The sequence below is a fragment of the Gouania willdenowi genome, chromosome 7, assembly GCF_900634775.1.
Source record: "Gouania willdenowi chromosome 7, fGouWil2.1, whole genome shotgun sequence".
Classification (NCBI taxonomy): domain Eukaryota; kingdom Metazoa; phylum Chordata; class Actinopteri; order Blenniiformes; family Gobiesocidae; genus Gouania; species Gouania willdenowi.
In genome coordinates this window covers 19,391,592-19,415,142 of record NC_041050.1, presented here as the reverse complement: position 1 = coordinate 19,415,142, position 23,551 = coordinate 19,391,592, and the positions used below count along the sequence as shown (strand labels likewise).

At 39.9% G+C, this 23,551-nt stretch overlaps 2 protein-coding genes across 2 annotated transcripts in view; one reads left to right on the top strand and one right to left on the bottom strand.

Moving 5' to 3' along the window:
• Positions 1–2,943, top strand: part of myt1a (myelin transcription factor 1a) — a 29,114-nt gene extending 26,171 nt beyond the window's left edge. Inside the window, 2 exon segments of the mRNA XM_028452979.1 lie at positions 252–395; positions 2,083–2,943. Of these exon segments, the coding sequence (XP_028308780.1) occupies positions 252–395; positions 2,083–2,226 (288 nt within the window). The 3' untranslated portion in view covers positions 2,227–2,943.
• Positions 2,944–5,919: 2,976 nt separating this feature from the next.
• asxl1 (ASXL transcriptional regulator 1) lies at positions 5,920–22,503 on the bottom strand. The gene is made up of 11 exons (XM_028453330.1): positions 22,016–22,503; positions 17,325–17,408; positions 14,651–14,770; positions 14,083–14,281; positions 12,907–13,067; positions 12,742–12,826; positions 11,078–11,244; positions 10,897–10,993; positions 10,340–10,445; positions 9,095–10,118; positions 5,920–8,944 (listed from the first exon to the last, which is right to left on the bottom strand). The coding sequence occupies exons 1-11, from the start codon at positions 22,070–22,072 to the stop codon at positions 6,350–6,352; spliced, it is 4,695 nt and encodes a 1,564-aa protein (XP_028309131.1). The 5' UTR covers positions 22,073–22,503; the 3' UTR covers positions 5,920–6,349.
• Positions 22,504–23,551: the final 1,048 nt, after the last annotated feature.

The following is a 23,551-nucleotide window of genomic DNA, read 5'->3' as shown; positions in this document are numbered from 1 at the left end:
CTTGTACGCAACAAATAATGTACACATGCAGGTAATGTGGTTTGTTGGATAAATAGCAGGGCTGAGTATGTGTGATGCCCCAATGAAAAAAGGTATATCTATTGCCTCCAAGCATTTTAACAACATTGAAATAATTTACTAATATCTTCTAATACATGTTCTTGTTCCTTTCTCCCTGATTTTAAAATGACTGTAGCTTCCATTGAAACCAGGGCCCTGTTCACACTGACTTGTGTCTGTCACTGCTTCAGATTTCTTCAATGGAGAAGAACCTGAAAAGCATGGAAGAAGAGAATAAACACATTGACGAGAGGAACGAGGCCTTGTTCCTGGAGCTATCTGGTCTGAGTCAGGCTTTGATCCGCAGCTTGGCCAACATCCGCCTGCCCACCATGGTCAGTGTGCAAGTCTCTTCTTCCGCTTTTTAACCAACAGGAGTGTGTTTATCACCAGCCTTGGTTATTTTACACAAAGAAGCTGGTCGTGAAGAAACCGATGAGATTTCAAGCTGAGCACAGAGGGATGTGGAATGCAGGAAGGAAAGAGGAAAGAATTGACCAGCAGTGTTGCCACAGTTACTTTGAAAAAGTAATCGAATTAATGATTACACCTTTAAAAAGCAACTGAGTTACTCTAAGGCAGGGGTCACTAACATGGTGCCCGTGGGCACCAGGTAGCCCACATGGACCATGTGAGGAGCCATCAAGATCTCTAAAAATGAATATGTATGAGAGATGTAGTTAGTACTTAGTAGAATGAAATACTGCTAATTAAGATTTGGTAGTTTTAATTTTAACCATCTTTAAATGTTTATTTTCTCTGAAACACAAAAGTGTTGCAGATCTGGTGTTAGGTCAGTGGTATGTTATATATAATATAATTTATACAAGATGTATTTTTTTTGAAAAAAAATTCTATAAAATATATATGAAAATGAACCAATTGCATAAATTAGGAGAAATTAAGTGTTTCATGTTGAAAACTCAACATTTCCTACCTTTTCAAGTAACTGCTAGCCTTCCTTATTATCTTACCCTCTAATTAAAGTGAAGCCATGAAAATGTAGTATTTAAGAAGTGCTTTTCTAACTGTTAGCCCTTTGCACTGCACAGTACCTATGAAGTAGCTCACAGTTTCAAAAAGATTGGTGACCGATGCTCTAGGGATTACTTGATTTGATTACAGGTTACTTTATTAGTTACATATCTCATGACAAACTATAACCTGATGAAAATACAAGTTTTCATAGAAAATAACATAAAGATGGTCTTTCTTGACTTCATTTTAATATATATACATATATATATATATAATAAAGTCAGTATTGTTTGACCTGACATATTTTGTCTGTTAATGCCCAATGAAAGTTGGAGATAGGCACCAGCAGACCCCCGCAACCCTGAAAACAGGAAGAAACGGGTCAGAAACTGGATGAATGGATATTTTGTCTGTATATACAGTACCTGTTATATTTTGTCTGAGTATGTAACACGTGACTTGTAACATACGTGAGGAAAATAACATGAAAAGTTCCTCACAGTCCATCCATTTTATGACCAGCTTGCTCCTTTTTCAGAGTTAGTCTGATGGTGCCTATCTCCAGTTTAGTAACTCACAGTGATTTGGATGAGTAACTTTATTCTGATTATTGGTTTGGAAATAATAACGTGTTAGATTACTCGTTACTGAAAAAGTGATCATATTAGAGTATTACATTACTAAGTAGTTAAGTTAATGGCATCTATGTTGACGAGAGCATTTGTAAAAGAATCATCAGCAAACACATAGGGAAGCTGCTCTGTAAATGTATTTTAGTCCTTGGTACATGTTATGGCTATCAATGGGTTCTGCATGAAACCAAGTTGTTTAAAGAGCAAATGAATTCCTATTAGAACTGAAGACATACTGTACATAACGTGCTCCAACAGGGCTCGTTAGCAGGCTTTTTGCGGAGCTGCGGCCCTTCAGGACCTAGTTTGGCCACGTCTCTGAATGAATGGATGATTGCGCAGTGTCTCACATTAAGTTGACATTTCTTTATTTTGTGTGTGTGTGTGTGTGTGTGTGTGTGTGTGTGTTCAGCAGGAGCCGCTGTCTGAGCAGAACTTTGACAGCTATGTGGACACACTGACCCACATGTTTACCAATAAAGACTGCTACCAAAACCCTGAAAACCGCGCCCTGCTGGAGTCCATCAACCAGGCGGTGAAAGGCATCGAGGTGTGACCACAGAGGAGATGAAGGGCCAGGGCTTCACCGTGACAACAGCAGTCTTTCTCTCCAAACCCTTTAGAGGCTGCATGTAATCAGCGTTCCTCATTTTGATCTTCGTCCTTTGTTCTTTGCGTTCCTTTCCTGCCTGCATGTTTTTACCAATATGAGCGTGAACAGGTTTGTGGATGTTATGTGTGTGACAGCACACAGAAATCAATCTGTTGGTAAGCGAGGCTATCTGAGGGTACAAACAGCCAGGCACAGAGTGCAGTATACAGCCTGGGCTGAGCACATTCTTAGTTAGAGAACAAATCTCATTTCCATTCAAAAATGTTGATCGTATCCTGTACGACATCGTGATGTTGCACCTCCGGGACTAGATCGTAGATTCATTCTTACTCTTGCTGTGTAACTCTTTTGAGTCTCCTACAAATGTTGGTTTATGAACTTATTTACTCATGTCTGCTGGATTTTCTATGTTTACTATTTATCATTCACTATTTATTTATTGAAATGTCACAATGCTACCTGAGAAGAAATGAAATGGTACCCAAGAAGAGGGGATCGTTTCCTCTGCATTGCTGAACACAGAGGAAATATTTTAAGATACCAACTATGAATTGTTTTATATATCTTATTATTTATTTATTTAAAAATACCGGGATGTTTTGAAGTGCAAATATTTTGTAACTGAAAGTTTTTAAATAATTTTTTAATAAGATTTTTTTCTGGTGCTTGAGTTTGTATGTTTTTTTTTTGTTTGTTTGTTTGTTTGATTTCTGCAAACTATTTTGATTACATTGCAATACACTGAGGAAATTTAAACTGCACATATTAGGTATTTATTTGGTGATTATGAACAAAGTGATGGTGAATATTTATTTTGTAATGTCCATGTGTTTACAATGACTGTGTATGGATTAGTCCTTAAGTTGCTCTTGAAATAAAAGCTACTTTAATGTAGTACTGTTCTGTCTTTGCTATGACCTAATATGAGTAAATACATTGATTATCATAACATACTGACCACTAACAAGAAAAGAAGATTATGCAGCACTCGAGAGTTAATTCATTTTAATGTCATGGGCAGTTCTAGAGCAGGTATATGATCGTTGCAGTCTGTGCATTATTATAGCCATATGTTTTGTGTTAAGTATACAAATGAAAACATAAGTAATAAATACTTTGTACAATCATGTGTTTTTATAAATAATTTAGTAATGATAACAAAAATTTGACTAGCCAATTGGGAGCCGAAAGTGCCGGCTATTCTTAGGGAGCCAATCTGCTCAACTTGTTGACAGATTCACAAACATCTCAAATAATAAAGGGCTTAAAACATCTTTCGCGCATAAATTCTTGGATGCAGTATTTCCTCATACATGCTGAGCCTCATCTACTAAGATTGCATTGCAAATCGATGGGCGTGCAGACATGGTTGAGACCGCCCTCATCGAATGATCATTTTGCACGTGTGAAGTGTTTAACATAGAATCTAAGGGAGCTGAATGGGAGAAAGCACGACATGAAATTTGAAGCCATTGAATTGGAGTTCAATGGAGCAGCAGGTACAGTTCTCTCTATGCTATATTAGCATAAGCCCTAACTTAAAATGACTTTTTCCCCCTCATTTATTATTGCCTAAAAACCTTTTCATGTCTGTAAGAATTTTATTGTCTGTCCATCCCATGTCGCACACCTTAAATACACCAAAAACAAGCATCATGGCAAAAGTCAGGAATCGTTTTTTTATGTATCTTGCTGTCATAGTGAGAAAGGATGAAACATACTCTTGATTTTTCATATGTCAGGCACATGCTGGTGAATTAACAATAAAGACTTTGAATCCTTGAGTAAATGCATGCCGAGAACAGGCCCTGGCCTGTAGACAGTGATATGTAATTACAGAACTCTCTCCTGATCACTTCTGGTCAGACTGCCCGATACAGTCTTGCACACTGATGGCACACACCAAGGCCTCTGCCTGAGGAGGCTCTGCTATGTTTTTCCACTATTGTAACTTTACCCCTCACCCACACCTTTCCTATCTGTTTAATCAGCCCAAACTCAACATTAAAACTTGGCAGATGTCTCACTCAAGCCATTTTGCCCCTACATTCTGAGTTGTGAGCAATGGCATGAGGTCCAGGCAAACAATGGAAAAAATTTCAAGATTAAATGATGCTTCAAACAGATCTGCCAAGAGGAGCCACAAGTACCATGTGGGTACTTTGTCAAATCAACATCCTGGTGGTGTCACTGAGGAATCTTCAAAATGAATTTGATTCTTTTTTGTTATTATTTTGTGCATTGTCCTTTTCTGAATTTTGGTTTTTGATTTGTTAGGTTTGGGAGTCATGGTGTGTTTAAGTGGTTGTCATTTTGTGTACTTTTGTCCAATGTGCCGCTGTATTGTGTGTTTTCTGAGTTATTTTGTGTATTGTATTCCTTCCAACTTCTTCAATTAGAAGTTTTGGGTGATTTGTTTTGAAAACCCCACAAAATTAGACCGAGGGCCGCACGTGCACCTGCACAGAGGGTGTGATCATATATGGACCTTAAAGTTAAGAACAAAAACTCTAAATTAATAATAAAACCATTAAACTTGAAGGGAAGCTTTAAGTGGAGTATGTCATCAGGTGTGCCATGTAGTAACATGGACTTATTTTGATCTCGAACTTTTTTGATTTAAAACCTTTAAATAACTTTCTTTTCATGATGTGTCACAACTTGATTCTCCTTATGAAGTCCAAAGTAGCTTAATGCTAACATTAGCAAATTTAGCTTTTAATTGAAAACTCAAGCTGTTTTGTCTATAACAGACGTTTTGGTTCTTTTTTCAGACATTAAATTTAAGAGTAGATGATGCTCTACACTTTTTTTGCTGAATGAAATGTTCTAATAAAGTCGAACCAAAGCATGAGTAAGTTGTGTCCAGCAGCACAAAAAGAATGTTGGCACTCACGCCAAAAATAGAAACAGACAAGATGTACACAATGTTAACACATTTTAGTTCCCAAACCTCTTTCCAACAGGTCTCCTCCTGTTGATTCGGTGTCTTAGACATGACATATATCACTCTCTACTCAAAGCACTCCACTGTTTTTTAAATCCATTACCTCATATTTGGTGCAATTGTTAAATAACACTAAATTAGCTTATTTTTAGGGACCATTGCTGGCCAGAGACAGAGTGAATATAAATACATCCATAGACATATTTCATTGTGTCAAAGGATGAGGATAATGAGAAATGTAATTTCCAACTATCTTGGCAGTGGTTTGTCCTTTTGAACAGTGATAAGATAAAAGCATTGTGCTAGAATCTAACATGTGGGATTTATACCCAAGGTCACTGCAAGCTCTTTTTTATTGAAGCTGCACAAACTTATGATCTGAATTAATGTCCACTAAAAACTAACATGATGTGAAAATCCTCTCAGTACAATGATGATATTTAGACAGAACTTACAACCCCCACTTTAGCACAACTAAAATTGAGGCATATACAAGACATTATGAAAATCTACCTACAAGTTAGCGCACTATGTTTGAGCTAAACCTGATTAAATATGTTGCTAAAAGTCAACCAAGGATTCAAAGACCCTGTCACCACTTAATAAACACTTTATTTGGTACTTTACTTCAAATAGACTGGAATGCAAACAAAATTAAATATCAGTAACAACACAAACAAGTGAAAAGATGTTATTTACTCCGTTTAATGGTTAAAAAAATATTTCTTTGCACAAAGAGAGAACAATGAGTCCCTGTTCACTGAGGAAACCAGGGACCAAATGATGATGGCCACCAATCGATGGAGCGAGATCCGATGAGGTAAATGTTTTTGAGGACAAGAACAAAACAAAAAGGCACAATTTACAACCATCATGCCTCAAATTCACAACATTTACAATAAGAATAATTATCATAATAACAATAATAATAATAGTCATAATATCCGTTTTGGTAAAAAATGATTCTAGGACAAAGCAAAAGGACAAATTATTGAATTGTACAAGTCAAATTCTTCCATTTAGGATCCTCCTGTGTTCTCATCCAATAAACTTTAATTTACACTCTTTAGCCCCTCTTCCCGACAGGGAGCAGTTCTACAGTGCACTTATATCTACATACTATCTGACCACCAGGCATGACACGCAGAGTTTGGAGGGCCCAATGCAATCATCATGGCAGAAGGCACCGCAGCCTTGGCACATGATCATGGCCTTGAGGCGGCACGAGCACTTGAGTGCCACCTCCTCGGCCGTACTATCAGTAAAGGCCTGGATACTGAGGGTCGCTTGACTGGAAGCCAGGCGGGGGCGGAGCTGGAGGACACCATCTGTCATGCTGTGAGGGAAACCCCCATTGTCCATCACTGATACACTGGCTGTGTAACTCACACCTCCTCCTTGCTTGGGGAGCTTTCCATAAAGCTGAAACGGAAGGGAAGAAGCAGAGGAGGGCGAGGGAGAAGAGGAGGAGGGAGACCTGGAGGAATAAGAGGGTTTACTATGCTCTTTCTTTGCCATTCTGGCTAATGTCATCTCCATATTAAGGAGTCCCTCCATTGCCCCCCCACTAAGGTAACCATCCCCAGGTTCCTTTTTGGGAAAACTTACAGATATCCCATGAGAAGATTTGGCAAGGGCCTGGCAAGATGGCCGCACACTAGCTTCATTTTTCACAACAGGACCTGGAGACAACTGCTGCTGGTAATGAGAGGGGTGTTGAGACTGCGGAGCTCGCCAATTAAATTTTATTGCTGGCAATACCTCAGTGGGGCAGGGATCAGCATGGGGAGGTGAGGGACCTAACTGACCATTAGGCACTGTTCGGTGGACGGAATGATGCCTGTCAGGAATAGCTCCCTCTGAAGGTTGACGGCCTGGAGACTCTTTAATAACAACAGACTCCACAGCCGACGGAGAGACAAGTTCTGACTTACTTCTAGAGGACAATAAGTTGGAAGAGGAGGGAGGCAGAGGAGTGATTACTGGGACTGCACCAGGGGCCTGGTACTGCAAAACAGCAGAAGCTTCCATTACACAGGACACTGGGCCTGTTGACGATTTAGTGTGAATCTGAGAAACCTTGGTCAGCTCTGGGCTAGGAGACTGGGCTGAGACCTCAGGCCTGTTGTGAGGCACTGGTGTTCTTGCTGCTGATGGCCTAGATTGGAGTCCTGGTATTCTGCTTATCTCAAGTTTATGCGCAGTATGCGAGGGTAAAACCTTCTCCAGAGGTAGGCTTCCCTGAAGAAGCTGAGTAACCAAAGGGTTGTTGGCTTCCACACTTGACAAAGGTCTTGCAGTGCTGCCCAGCTTTTTAGAAAACACTGCTGTATTATGCAGAGTAGACGAGGGCTTTAATGCTCCTTGACATTCTCCTTCAGGTGAGCTTTGCCTGGAGACTCTGCAGTCCTCTCCAGGCTCTATTTTAACCACAATATCATTGTCTCTTACATCTTGTGGGGAAACAGTTGGAAAAGAAAGATTGTCCTGGGAATGGGTACTGCTGTGATTAGAGTGGGGCAAACCATTTGGGAAGCAAGGCTGAATGACCGTTTGTCCTTGCCGACTGGTCACATGGGTCTGGATAACTGGCTGTTGGTTCTGAGGGCTACAGATAACCAGATGGCCATTTCTTGGGCTGCTGAGTTGGGGCTGCCAGTCTTGGTCAGGCTGCTGCAGATCATCCTCCTGACACTCATTCTCGCAGTCGGAAGCAGTTTCTGTTGAGTCACTATGCATGCCGGTTTCGTCATCTTTCTCTTCCAGAGAACCGTCTAAATGTTCGGGAGAAAATAGATCCATATTGGGTTTATTGACAACTGAACGTGATAATGCCTCCTGGGAATCAACATGATGGGAACCATGCTTAATAACAACGCTGAGTCCAGACTCATTCCCATCTTGTTCTTTGGCCTGAGAAGAATTAGCTAGTGTCTGAATAATGTCCATACCCTGAGCCCCAAACCGCGGCACAGAGTCTGGGATTGAAGTAGGGGCTAGAGCAGGCTTTTCACCACCCTCTTTTACTTTTTCTATGTTAGCAGCAGTAGACTCAAATCCTTGATTTAGTTTGAGTAAGTGAATAGGCGATTGTTCTGGTTCAGTATTAACTTCAGGGGAGAGAGGACCAGCCCTGTCATTAAGCGTAGTGGACGAACTCTGGATGCTAGAAGGTGATGTTTCTTTATCCTCTTGGCACTCAGATCCTTCATCATTTTGACCTTGATGTGCTGGAGACTCTAACGAATTGGAGGTAGAGGTGGTGGACATCAAAGAGGAAGGTTGCGAAGCAGATTCTAAATCGAGAAGCTGTAGTTGTGTTCCTGACGAATCAGTGCTTGAAGACGATTCCTGTTCCTCCACCCCACTATCTCCCCTTCCTCTATCTCTTCCCCCACCTCCTCCTCGTCCTCCTCCTGGCTCGACAGGTCCTGGATGCTCTCGCGCTCGTCGTCCATTGCTGCTAGTCTGTATCCCAGAAGCAGGCCGCAACCTGGTGCTGGTCGGCCCTGTCCCTTCGCTAGAGGCTGCAACAGCAGCAGCGGCCTCCCGCTGGGCCCGGGCTTGCTGGGCCCGTGCCTTGATGTCCGCCAAGGTGCGCGCCCCACCTGTCCCCGACCGGCGCGAGCCCTCGCCGGGGGGCACGATTCTGGGACAGATCTGGTAGGTGGGGTGCCCTTTGACCCAGGGTGGTTTGATTCTGGACAGTTGTATCTGTGTTAGAAACACATACACAGCATGTCAAACTTTGCCTTTAAAATACTGAATCTACTTATGCTAAAATCAACCAAGTGCAAAAACAAGTATTTTAGTATTGAAATGTGCAATCAGCTAATTAAATATATTTCTGCACTTAGGCCTTACCCGGATTGGCGGCACCTTGGGTTCTTCCGTTGTCGGCTGCGGCTTCTCTGAACGGACACCGTCAATTGTGGTACGAAAGGACCGACGGTCATCAAGACGTGGTCTCTTTTCGGGAAAGCTGGAGAAGGCCTCGGTCTCATCTGGTCTCCTCTTCTGCTCCTTAGGCTGAGTGCTGGGCACAGGGGTTGTAGCAGGGCTGGCTGATGGGCTGCTCTCTCTGCTGCTGGTGGCCGTTCCCCCGGTGACAGAGGTTACCACAGATGCAGTATCGTCAAGGGGATCAGCAACAACAGCTGCGCTTGAAGATGCAGAAGAGGATGATGAAGAGTCCAAGCCTGCAGCAAAAGCCTCCTGTCTATCAGATGGGGAGGAAGGTGATGAGGCAGGTGATGAAGCTGAAGAAGACGAGGAAGAGGAGGAAGAGGATGGAGAGGTGGTGGAAGCCAGGACAGGTGCAGCTTCCTCGGGGAGAAGACGAACAGCAACTTCAGGTTCTTCAATGGCACTGGTAGAGTCAGGGCTTGGGCTGGGACTGGGAGTGGGTGTTGGAGTAGGAGTAGGAGTAGATGTAGGAGTAGGAGTAGGAGTAGGAGTGGGGGTAGGAGTGGGTTCTGGTAATGTGGCTGGCTCTGGGCTGGGAGCGGGCTTTGGTTCTGTGGAGGCAGTCTCTTCCAGGACCTCCACACTGCATTCTGCTTGCAGAACAACCTCTCCTTGAACTACTGTATCGTCGGACATTGGAGAGCCCAGAGAGACCGTAGAAATGTCCAGCTGAGTGCTAGTTTCAGCTTCCTCTGGTGATTGCAGGGCTGGAGTCGCCTTGCTGAGTGTACGGCGAGCTCTGCGACGAAGGTCGGCTCGGGTGCGTCTTCTCATACGGCCATCTCTCCTCCGCCGACCCACACTGCGTCTTTTCGGGGCCCCGGGTGTCACCACCGCCACATCACTCTCCAACACACTGGCTGCGACTTCATTTGCCTCACTCATGGTGAGTTTAAGGGATTCCTCTTGTGTTAGGCCAGACCTGCAAGCACAAGAATTCTAATTTAGTAAACAGCCAAAGACTGAGAAGAAAAAGTTGATTTGCTGCACTTTAAGAACAATTTAAATGCTTGTAATTAATTTTCATTAACTTGATTTCTAAAAAAAATACTTTGTACACCCACGATGTAACCTAACATGTATTTGTCTTTAATAGTATATGAAAAAACAATTTAAGTTGATATAAAACAATCTGGTTCTTACTTTTGTCCATGGTATTCTTCAAAAAACTTCTCCTTCCAGGCTTCTACCTTCTTTTCTTTCTCCATTTCTTGTCGAAATCGCACTTGCATCTCGTGAGTGAATTCACCTAAAAATAGCAAAGACACATTAAGTTTTCATGAGAGAAGAGACAAAAGTAAATGAGTTCAACAAACGCTTCCACACAGTGTCAGGAGTTTATTTAGGCCCTTGTGTTCATATTTATTCCAAATTTTAAAGACTGTTAAAATAATGTGGCTTCAACCTGTTATTTTCACTCTACCAGCAGAAGTTTGAGGAATTGGTCTTATCACACTAGTATTTTGCATTATTTTAATTTAGTAATTCAAGGGCAAGCAAATGAACTTGTAGATTTCAAAGGTATTGGTCATTATCAGTTTGGGAGGAGTAGTTGACATGTGTTTACAAAAATGGGCTTTGATATCTGAAAAGTTGTTCATTAAAGTCGTCAAATCCAGGATATACTGTAAATGCTGTTGTATCACAGGTACCTTTATACTGGCTTTTAAGTCCCCTATACCTACATTATATTCACTTACCCTCAGCCAATCTCTCCTTCCAGCTTTGGGAGGCATGGGTAAAGAATTCATTGTTGAGAGCTGAACCACTCAATCTGGCCATACCATCCGATCCAATCTAAAAGCACACAGCAAAAAGTGTCCAAACAAAAGTCTGTAAATCTCATTGACCCATTCTGAAACATGGAGAGAACCCACATACCTGCCGGTCCACCTCTGGTAAGAGCTGTAGAAGCTGCTGTTGTGAGTGGGCAGGGAAAGCTGAGAACGTCCGCACATTAATGAGGGCTCTGATGTTAGTGTTGACTAGAATAGAACCTGGTGTTTCAAAGTCTACATCAACTCCGCCTCGGTTCCTCTTCATGGGACCTAAGACAACCAAAACCACAAGAGAACCCATTTGTAGATCCTATGTAAGCAGAATTTAAAAAAAAAAAAAATCACACAAAACGACTAAGAGAAGCTATATTAAATCTGGTTATATAGACACCAAGTAATCAGAACAAATGAACAAACTGTGAGGGATTTTGATAATCTGATCAATGCTGGTAGATACTCAGTATACATCTGATCCCATCATTAAAATAAACTAGTACAGTGCCCGTCGGAAGTATGTATTCATGTGGGAGCTTAAGTAGAGTTGTCAATTATGGCCAAATGAGTGTGTTTGAAGGTTGGATGTACAAAGAGGTGTACATACTCTGTACTGTTATAAAGGGGTATATTTGCGGGTGCAAAGTAAAATAGCGTGTGCGATTTCCCTGGTTTAATTCTATGAGACATGTGCATGATAAATTGATAAAGTTTGCACTGGTTTAGGTTTTAGTTTTATTTGTACAAATGAAACTCTTTATTTAGCATTTAACATTTCTTAGTGCAGGGGTAATTATCATCCAAAGTTAGTAATTGATATACAAACAGATGTAACTTAGCGAGCAGACTGAGAATAACTTCATCTATAAATCATGTGTGTGGCTCACACTTCCAGAGGAAACATGGTGTGTATGTGTGTCTCTCGCTACCTGTCCAAACTATCCTCCGTGGGCTCACTCTAACACAAACGCACGCGCTTCAGCCGCGCACATGCACGCACTAAGTGACTCACATCAAGTCAAAATGCTTGTCTCACGCTCAATGCGTGAGACTCGATAGCTTTGCTGGTATATCAGTGTGAGTGCGGCTCCCCTTCTCCGGTCTAACCCTCCGTCCAGTGTAACCTGCGTTGATTCCGCGGTGATTTCAAAATAAAATGAAAATAAATGTTTTGAAATGTAATCACCAAATAAGGAACAGTCAAAAAGTATGTTTCCTCAAAAAAAAAGTCCACAGGAGCTCAAAACTTGTGATCTTCCTTGCTCACTCATGTGCCTGCGGTCCGTGTCCGCTTGGCTGTGTGCGCACACGTCTGGTGCTACTCCAGGTCTTCAGCGATTGGCTTTGGCTGCACAAGCGACTCTAGCTCGCCACTGCAATTGACTCTGGTCGCACTTGTGACACTAGTGGCTCTGCTCTGTGCTTGCGGTAGACAATATTATATGAAATTATTCATTAACTATAGCATTGCAGTACGAAATAATCCAAATTCGCACAGTTTTGAACCAAGCTCCAGCCATGTTGCAAGTATGAGCTCTGTCTGTCCCTGAACACCAGAGATATTTGAGGCACAAACAGACACACAGACAGTCCATGCTTTTATAGATAGATGTATTACAAATAAAGAGGTGTACATGTATCTGAGCCTCCTTTAGCCTTTTCACAATTTGTCACTGAATGAACTAACCAAAACCTCAATCAAAAGTGTTGACATTCAATCAGTCAGGCAATATCCAACTTTTCAAGAATAATGTCACATTGTGAAATTCTTACCTGAGGAGACATGCTCCCCATTCACTTTGAGAGGTGTGAGGACAACACGAGGCATCATGACTGCTTTCTTCCTCTGCCTCCCCGACTGTGAACAAACACACAAAGGAACATGATTTATAGTCAAGTTAGCAATCAAACAGCTAGTAGTTTAGTGTGAGGTCGGACCTGTCGTGACCGGCTCAGTCTGGTCTGGGCGTGCTGTGCTGGTTGTGTTTCCGTACGTCCCTGTTGTCCTGCTGCTCTGCTGAGACGTGTCTGAGGCAGGCTACTGGAAGCCTGTTGCTCTGTGGCACCAGAGGCACTGGAGGAACTTTCATCCACTGAGGCTTCAGAGGCAGGATGACACAAAAATATGAACGTTAATGGATGAACCATTTTATGAATTGTTCTTATTCACTTGATTCAGACTCATTTTAATAAAACATTTGTACTCTTTTATTCACACACAAAAAAGTCACTTGAGGTGAATTAATCTGTTTAAGTTGTGTTTCCCGACAGTTTGTACGAGAGTCCGCCAAACATCACGCCATTACAGTTAGACAATTTCAAACAAACGTTAGGTAAATGGAAATGCATGGGCTAATAACTCTTGCACAATGAAGACGATTCTAATTGACTTACTAAGAGGGTTAATGGTTCCCAGCATTTCAATTACTAACTATACATTGATGGTGTACAGTACCAGAGTGTCATGCTATATAGTGTACCCTCTCCATTGTTGCTAGCTGGAGACACCTGGATGTTTTTGATAAGTTGTAATTATGTTGGGTGGTAAAACTATCTGTATAGTACCACACTGTCACATATTTCTTATGTACGGATCAACTTTATGCAGCATTTTTGTTGACTTTTGCTGCACAATAGACTAACATAACACAATCTACCACTTTATCTGTGAACCATCACCACATGGTGGTCAACAGAACCTGAAAAGACTTCATATGTATCTCAATGTGACATAACATTTATTAAATTAGCAACTGTGGAAGTTAGTATCCATTTCAAAATATGTGACGATGTCCTTACAGTTTGGTCTGCCTTTATCAGTCAACCAAACCAAAACAAACAAAGTAGTAATTATTTTCTGCATTCCTTGCCCAATCAAATCCCATGCTATCTTGCAAAATGACCAGTAATACATGTCCAAAATCAGTGCAGAGGATCACAATCTTGCAGGTCTTAACCTCCCCGTTTCATCACACCTGAATCTGATGAAAGTGTCATTGCACAGATTTCTCGTAACAAGCCGCAATATTGGGTAATATAATCATTTTAAACATAATTATCTGTCATAGCACAGTGGTAGAAAAACACTGCGATTTGTATGTGGCGTAATGTTACCATCATTATCTACACTAGCAGCAGTAGTTTCACTGGAGTCACAGCTCTCTTGCTCAGTAGCCTCGGTGGGAGCAAAGGCTAGTGCCGCTGAGCCGCTCCCTGCAGCGCTGCTGCTGGAGGCAGATGGAGTGGTAAGGCTGGATGGATCTGATGCTGCGTCGGTCTCTGTGGGACCCTTTGTCCACTGGGGAGCATTTTTCTGTAGTGGGAAATGCATAGAGGTTAGCATGATTCCCAATAGCAACAGTCCATCAGCTGAACTGAAAAGTTTACTGGCAAATGCAGTTACACACACTCGATGCTTGGGGGGAGAAACACACCTTATATTTGCAATATAACAAAGATTGAAATTTTAAGAATTTAAATGTGGGACAAAATTTGCAAGAAAATCTAAAATTGTCAAAACCAAGTACCGTAGGAGTTTGAAACCTTTCTGATTGAAATCATGTAATGCCGCACCAAAGTGTAACTTCGGTTTACAACCACAAACACTTTTTCACACAACAATTTTGTTTTTAATAAAATAAAAAATAATGTTTGAGTTATTGTGAAAAGATTGTGCAACTACCTTCAGTGTGAAAAGGCTCATTCGTCCAGGCAACTTGAAGAAGATGCTGTTCTTGACTCTGTCTCCTCTCACCTGGGAGTGCAGCATAGTGACCAGGCAGGCCAATGGAGCAGTACCACTGAAAGAAGAGATAAATGCCAATCAACAACCTCTGTGGTGAGACAAATATTAAACTGTGTTTACATCATTACTCATGTTTTCTTTTCACAGCAAAAAGACATGCTGTGTCAACTACCATAGCCTTTAAGATCTGTTTGAAGTTTTTATTTTTTTAAGAAGCATAAATAGGTGCCCGCATCCTATGTCGTCTGCATGGGTTCCTCTTTCTGGTCATGATATTGACCTGGATGATGATTTTCCTAACCTCCAAGAGGCCATTTGTCTGTAAGCAATGTGGATTATGTGAGTATAGTCGATGAAACAACAAGGCATCAATAATGGTAAAGTATCATACCCTGACCTGGATAACGGAGAACCCTTGGAGATAGAAACATTACAGCCCTGCAATCTTGGCAATTATTCTGGCAATATTGGAGTAATCTGAGCACAAGCAGCACGTTCTTCTATTTTATCAACCGTATAAACGTGTTTTGTGAATAATAAATATTAGAGAGCTGCAATGTTGTGTTTGTGTATGAAATTTAAACAAAACAGTGTTTGTCACATTTACAATTGAAATTCTATTTTTAGTTGGTAATGAATGATGATTAGCGAGACCCCACCCATTTTCTCAGAGCAAGTGCTGCTCATGTTTACAGTGACTACCGCATACTTTTATTTACTTTTAGCTTATTTTATACATTTTCACACCTCCTCTCCACAAGTAGCCACTATAACCATAGATGCCAGTAACATTATTTCAAAAAAGAAAAGAAAATATTTTTTTTATGCAGTAGTTGGTAATGTAATTGACATTACAATTAAAAATTCCCTTCATATAAAGTGAGTATCGGCAAAACCGACTGTGATTCTTAAGTTGAGGCGGACTGGAGTGTTGTCGGCCGCTGCTGAATGTAACTAGTAAAGTTACTTCTAATCTAACTTAATTACTTTTAGAGTCAAGTGAACAGTAAAGTAACTACCATAAGCTGCTTTTAAAAGGAGTAATCAGTAGTCAGACTACTTTTTCAAGTTAACACACTTTCAGACCTACCAGTTATGGTAACATTACACTAAGGACTTGCTGCCAAGTGCGTATATAAAGTTGAATCACAGAAGAAATGCAATGAGTAATATTGCAAATCTCTAAAAAGGAAACAATGCACTGCACTTTAGCTCATCGTAAATATGTAAATCTGACATCCTCTGTGAGTTTCTCTGTACTTTCTTTTTGCCTCTCCATGTTTCTTCTCTTTGTTTCACACAGTTCTGTACACCAGGCCATCAGTAGTTGTCCCATAAGAAAGAAAGAAAAAAAAAACTATCCAGAGGGCATTGATCAGAGAAACCCCGAGCCTTTCAATATTGATCGCATGACTGTTACCATGGGCACCCAAATTCCTTTGAAAACCAGTTCTTACATGAGACCCAATGCTACAGGTCAAATAAATTCACACAAATCAAGCAGTAAGAACGATATTATGGCCACGTTTACATAGGAGCTTTAATTCCTCTTTAAAGCAGAATAAAAATGAATTCCTCTTTAACACAATTATCCTATTATTATTATTTTCTTGTTATATCATTTTATTTAGTTTTGCACATATTAGTCTTGATTATTATTTAAAGTTTACATTGTTAGAGAGAGCACAGTTCACCAAGTCAAATTCCTCGTGTGTATAACATACATTACATGGCCAATAAAGTTGATTCTGACCTTGTAAACACTTAATTCCTAATACAAATTTATTCCGAATCAAATTATGAAACAATCAAAAGTGAAAACAGTTCTCATGTGTGGTCTTCTCTGTTACAGCCAACAAAAAAAGGTTTGTTGTGTGTTTTTCCTGATAGACGTGATACGATACGTCATCCTTTCCAATCCAAGCCTTCCCAACCCCCAGACCTAAAGCGGAATTAAATAAAGCCGAATAAACCGGTTTTCCACGTCAGCCTAAATCCTGGAATTACTATTTCCATGTAAACACGAGGCAGAACACTTTAATTTCGAATGATTTAATTCGGAATAACTAATTCCGAATTAAAAAACATTATGTAACCGTGGCCATTGATAGGTTCCTTTTTGTTGCTAGGATATTAGCAAAACAACCCAAGTCTTTGTTCCAAAACTATCAAGCTTTAAGATGGTAGATAGTCCATGGGCAGTCATGGGGTCAGTCTGCTAACATTTGTACATTACCAGGCCTTGAACAGTCACAAATAGGAATGGAAGGTACAATACACTTAAGAAATGACATAAATGCAATAAAAGATTCTAGACAATCCACCTACCTCCTGTTCAGGTCAGCAACAGGTCCAATGATACATGTAAGGACAGATTAAAATAGACAGACCCACAATAAGTTATTAGATTAAAATAAAAAAAATCATCAACAACATTGAGACAAATCCCAATTACTATATAAATGTGTCTTGGTTTGTCACTGAGGTGGTTCACTGTGTGATACATCAGTTAATATAGATTAGATTTAGCTTCAGGTTCAAAGTTAGACAAAATGTTCATACCAATTTAAAACCCATCAATGACTGTATTTTTTTGTGAGTACATTTCTTACCGCATTTCCTTCAACCCTTTGGTCTGAATGACATGAAGGATTTGTTTTGGAGTCATGGGAGCATCTGAGAAGTTTTCCAAAACCTGAAAACCACAGAGACCATCTCCATTACCAATTAACCTGAAAATAGTAAAGTGTGTAAATCTAAAAGCAATTAAAATGTAGCGATACCCAAGGCATTAAACGATCAAAATAAATCAATGTGCATAGCACTGAACAAAGCATGCTGCTAAAAAACAAATGCAGTTTATGAATCTGCATTATTATTTATATTTACGCTGTAAAGGTGCTCTAGGACAGTATGTCATTTTTGTTATTGTTTGAGACTACTTGCTAATTAGCTAAATATACTGAGCAGTGTATCAGGGAGTCTCCTTCCCATAAGAAATCATCAATGCACTCAAATGTTAGATTCAAGGCAAGCAGCAGTTTGCTTGTAGAAAACGCACACTTTGTGCCTGTGTATGCTTATGTGGCCAAACAATCAATCTTTGATTCAGTGCAGAAGAAGGATGGTTTTAAAAATGCATGAAACATTGCGGAATGAAATTCTAAATCAGTGTTTCTCAAATGAGGGTACGCAATAGGGAAAAATTCACAAATGAAAGCAATAAAAAAAAAAATGGAGGTTTTTAATGTTTATTTTTTTTTAGTTAAAAAATGATAATCACAATAATGATGATAGAAATAATCTTGATTAGAAAATGAACTGAAAATACAAAGGTCAATCTTGGAATGACACCAGGAGGGAGATGATCAGAAATAAAAACTATAGGAATAGATCTATTCATGAGACACTACATACTAGGGGTTAGGGGTGGGAACCTCTGGGTACCTCACGATACGATACAATACGCGATACAAAGCTCACGACAACGATTATCTCACGATATGACGATACTGCGATTATCGATATATTGGTCATAAATCAATCTACGATAATCTATGACATAAGAAAAAAAAGATTAAGTGAAAAAATAAAGTTTAATTTAATATCTCTGAAAGACAATAAATTGAAAAAGTGTCCTATGAACAGTGACACGTTTTAGTGCAACATTTCTGTAAATAAGTGTCAACATACCAATGTAAACGAATAAGTATCTCCAATAGTGCTTCATGTAAACAAAAAATTGGGTCTTTCTTACCAGTGACACCAGTATAGTGCAATATTATAGTAAACAATATATTGGTTCCTTCAACAAACAGTGACAACATTTCTGTGAAGACATACCCGCACATTTTAGTGAAGAAGCAGAAAAGGTTTCAAAAAAATAAATAAATAAAAATCAATACTTGGCGGGAGCATATCGATAATCGAGCGTGCGAAAAACTATCGTGATATATCGCCGTATCGAGATATTGTCACTAGGGATGGGAACGACACGGGATTTGGGAAATCGATTGTCGAGGCCCATGTGTCGACTTTTTGTCGAATTGTCGGCCTTTTTTTTTTTTTTCTTTTTTTTAAAGAGCAGCAGCAATGCGGAGGGTGGAAAATAATCTATACTGTTGTACTAGTTAATTTTAGTTTAAAAAACATGGCTCTAGTGTCCAATATTGACCATTAAAGCAGTAATAATAAAAACGAGAGAGAGAAATTTAAGATGTTTATTCAACAGCCTTACAAACACATAAGACGTACTTTTTGCCGTTTGGAATTTACAGAAATAAAACAGCCAGTTCATTTATTATTTAGTTTTGTAGGCTACATGTAGCCTAAACAAGTTATTTTTACAAATAAAAAAAAACAAACTAAATGAACATGTTTATCGCTCGTGAAAATAAGCAACAATTAAAATCGAAAAACAGCGTGCCCATTTTTTTTTTAAACCACAGAAAAGGACGCAGCCTAACACCAACAACTCAGATCTCAGTGAAAATAAAATATATATAGGTATCTTACCATTTCGGCCTAATTTTTGTTTAAGAACAGAAGCATGTCTACATGTTTGGGTAGAAGGCGACTGCGGAGTCTATTCACGACCAGTCCTGCGGCTGAAAACACTCTTTCCGCCGGCACAGATGTGGCGGGGATGCAGAGGTAGGCTTTTGCCAGACGGCTCAGGTTTTTAAATCTGGACTCATTGAGAGACCACCAGAGCGCAGGATCCTGACTGGGTGATATTCCTTCTTCGTTTGTGTAACGTTCTATTTCAGAATGGTCAGATGTGACCGTGTCCCCCTTGAAATAGTCCTCTCCGAAGAATGAAACCATTGCATCCACCTGTTTAGCCGTTTTAGCGGGCCCGGACTCGTCATCATCAACGCGCGCACTATCACCTGAGACCGTACGGAGGCCGGACAACAGATCTCTAACCTTTTCTTGCACAGCTTCCTTAACCTCCTTGGTCGTGAACTTTAGGTGTTTGTGACGTGGATCCAAAAAGGATGCGATGAAAGCTGCCTTCTTCGCGGTGCCGGTGTTTTCAGGTTCCATTCGAGAGGTGAAAAAATAAAAATGCAATCTGGAAATCCCACAAGCCCCGCCCCCTCGACATGTCGACACTCTATTTTTTTTGTCGAGGGGAGCATGTGTCGAATGTCGGTCGTTTTGTCGACAAAAAGTCCCATCCCTAATTGTCACACTCCTACTAGGGGCGTCCCGGTCCGATATCAGCCAGAAAATGAAATCTGAAAATCTGAAATCTCCAATATATATTATATTTATTAAATTGTAGAATGCTGTAGATATTTTGAAGGTTAAAATGTATGTAACCAATTGGTTCATAATAAATGGGTCAGTTTTTCTCATACCTCCTGTTGCTGACTATTGTTCTCTGTCTGAATAACATCACTTGATCAAGCCTGTTCTAACATTCCAAACTACAAAATAAGTAATAAAAGTATGTATGATTTGTGTGGATATTGTATCGGATCAATATCGATCAATATGCAAAGGCCGCAGAATCGGTATTGTATCGGAAGTGAAAAAGTTGTATCGGGACATCCCTACTACAAACTGTTTTATTCTACTGATTTATTAGATGAGATGACTTAAAATGTGTGTAGTCACAGATGCATTACATTATTATGCTCTATAGTTGTTTATTCATAGTATTCAGAGTAAAATGTAGTCAAACAAAGGGGGTACTTGGATTAAGAAATAAAAGAAAGGGGGTACTTGAGCCAATAAAGTTTGAGAACCACTGTTCTAAATGATGCACTGGCCACATGCTTATGATATGTCCTTACCAACATACTACAATCACATATCTTCACATAGATTTTAAAGGTTTAAGAAAATAAATAAAATCAAAGAATAAGTAATAAATAAACTCAACCACATGAATGAGGGGGAAAGTATGAGTAAAGCATTTTGAATAAAACATAAAATAGCCCATGGAGGGCCTTTTAAATGATGCAGTGTTAAGGAATTAAGGCTGAACGATTCATTGCATTTGTGATATTATCCCGATATCATAAAGCACGGTTTTCTAATCGCAACGGCTGCATTTTTTAAAAATAATTTAATTTAAGTTTATTGGGAGTTTGCTTTACCTAAAAAACAGTCTATTGGTTAAAGCAAATATTCGTTCTCCTTACTTTTCCTGCACTTTAGTAAGTGTGATGTTACTGAATGGATTAGTAAGCTTTATTTTATATCTGTTTATTTTATTTATTTATAGACTTCCTGTTAAGTTCAGAGTGTTTAAGAAGTGCAGTCCACATGTTTACATGTAACACAGTTAGTTAGATATGTTGAAGAGGTAAAGCCACAGATTTGCTTGCTTTATTGTTGCAATCTGTGCTTTAAAATTTTGATTTTATATTAATTTCAAGTTTAAATAAATCTGAGATTGCATATTAAATCACAATCGCAATATTGAGAGGGGGGGGAATCGCAAGGCATACAGATGTTTTACTGATCCTGGCCATGTCCAGTGCATGACATAAACAGTGCCAGTAATAGTCATCGTGATTCTTGGGGAAACGACAAACTATGGACTGATGAAGCCATTGGTTCCTGACTCATGATGAGCTCAGATCATGGTTTACATGTTCCTCTCCGGCTCTGTTCACAGCATGTTACCTGATGAGACTGTGGATCACTGCTAGCGACCCCTCCCCCCAACTCACTGCTGCTATTGTCTCATGTCACAATCCGCTTCTTTTCCCCATTCACACTAATATCCTTCCACAGTTTCATCTGGTTATAAATCACCAGCATCACTCCAAACCATTGTGGACTCCAAGCACTGATCAACTTTAGCCACATTCTCTGCTAAGACTCGCGCGAATCAAGGTTACATTTAAAAATACTTGTCGCATATAATGTTGACTTTACATAATCATCGTGTTTATAAGCCTTGTGGATCATTTATTGCCCTAAACAAGATGTCCTTATTATGTTTTGTTGGCATGTCTTCAGCCCCTCGTAGTATGAATTATAATATGCTAACAAGCTAGCTGCCTAGCAAACAAAGAGAGAAGGGTTAGCGTGCCAGCCACGGCTAGCATGCTACATCCTCGAGCATTTTGTGTTCCTGTGAACAAGTTATCTTTTATGTTTAAAACATACGCTGTAGGATTAGTTTTGGCTTTCAATTGGGTGGCTGTTGTTCGTACACAGAGGACGATAATAATAGAACAGGCTGTAGTCGTGAGCAGATATCCCAAACAACAACACATCTGCATCCAGACTTCACACCAGGCCTAAAATAGTCACATTCAGAATAAAAGCAGTATTTACCATGCGAGCAGCCTCGGCCCAGGTCCGCTCCTTCTTTCTCTTTTGTTTGTCCTTCATTTCCTTGGCGCTGGGTTGTGCTGCTGGCCTGCTCAGTCCTTGAAAGACAACTGAATACAATACGATGGCGCTTTAGCGATCAGTGCTAACAGCGTTCTGCGCTAATTCCGCAGAGCTGGGAATAGAGCTGCTTTTAACCCGGGCCGACGCTGCTGTGTCTCTGAGCTCTCTCTGCTGCTGCTGCTGCTGCTGCTGCTGCTGATGATGATGTCGGTGCTTGGTCTGGACTAGCAGAGAACACACATCGCCTCTGAAGCACTGGAGCTGTGAGAGCAGGACTGCTGCTGCTGCAGGACGAGCCTCTATGGTATGCAACAACCAGGTCAAAGGTCAACCCCTCTGCAGGAATGCAACAAAACAAGACCAGCCCTCCGCCTGCACCGCAAATACTACAACTGTGTGTGTGTGTGTGTGTGTGTGTGTGTGTGTGTGTGTGCGTGTGTGTGTGTGTGTGTGTGTGTGTGTGAAAAGCAGCTGCATGCACGACACAGCATTTATCAGATAGGTGTCCCTTACCTTCACTGGGCTTTCTGTTCGCCCACATACAAACATGTTAACACAATAATGGCTGAGTGTGAGTGGGCAACATGTTTGACACAGTAAAAAAATATTGTAAAAATAAAAATATTCGCCTTCCCTTTGAATTCCTCATATTTATACCATGACTGGAGCTTGGGTTTATTCAAACTCCAGTGTTCTACCAGAGAGCCAGTATTATACACACACCCAATCAAAATTGTACAAGGAAATTATCTCAAATATTTACTCAGTGATTTTTTATTTTTTATTTTTTTAAATTGGTCTGAAATGTACAAATAACACAAAATGCAAGAATGTATAAACACTCTTTTGCTGTTTTGAAATCTGACGGTTGTCCAACCAACCTTGACTAGACAAAAACCATGATGATCTTTAAACTTGGATTGGATAATAATAATGTGAATGTAATTCCATATTTAAAATTAACTTCAAACACAGAAAAAGGATCAAAATTCTAAATAAATATCATATCTTTAAAAGATTTCATTACAAATGTGGTGTTTAAAGCTCAAAGTTCCCTCTAAACCACATGTGTCAAACTCGTGGTCCAGGGGTCAAATCCGTCCCTTTGGAGCATCTAATTCGGTCCGCAAGAGAAAGTAAAAAATGACAGCTAAAACATGAATCATTGTGTAAATGAAACTTATATATTTGCAGGGGCTCACAGTTTTCCCAGTGCTTATATCACATGATTGCAGTCATTTTTAATGCTTAACTGTAAAAAAAAAAAAAACAAACTCAAAATCCCTACAAAATCCTTCAATTTTCTTCAAATTATGACATAATATTTCCCTTAATTTCTTCTAATTCATATTTATATGCAATTGTAGAATGTTCTTATTATTTTTAAGGTTAAAATGTATGTAACCCATTGGATAATAATAAATGGGTACCTACTGTTGCTGCCTATTTTTTAAGAAATATTTTTGATCATGTCTT

Excerpts from the sequence above, each read along its gene's own strand:
- asxl1 (XM_028453330.1), bottom strand. The coding sequence starts at position 22,072 with ATGAAGGACAAACAAAAGAGAAAGAAGGAGCGGACCTGGGCCGAGGCT. Across the intron at positions 14,771-17,324 it reads AAGGGTTGAAGGAAATGCGG|AGTGGTACTGCTCCATTGGC; the intron begins TAAGAAATGTAC and ends ATCTCTTCTTTC. Across the intron at positions 10,446-10,896 it reads GAAGGAGAGATTGGCTGAGG|GTGAATTCACTCACGAGATG; the intron begins GTAAGTGAATAT and ends TGCTATTTTTAG.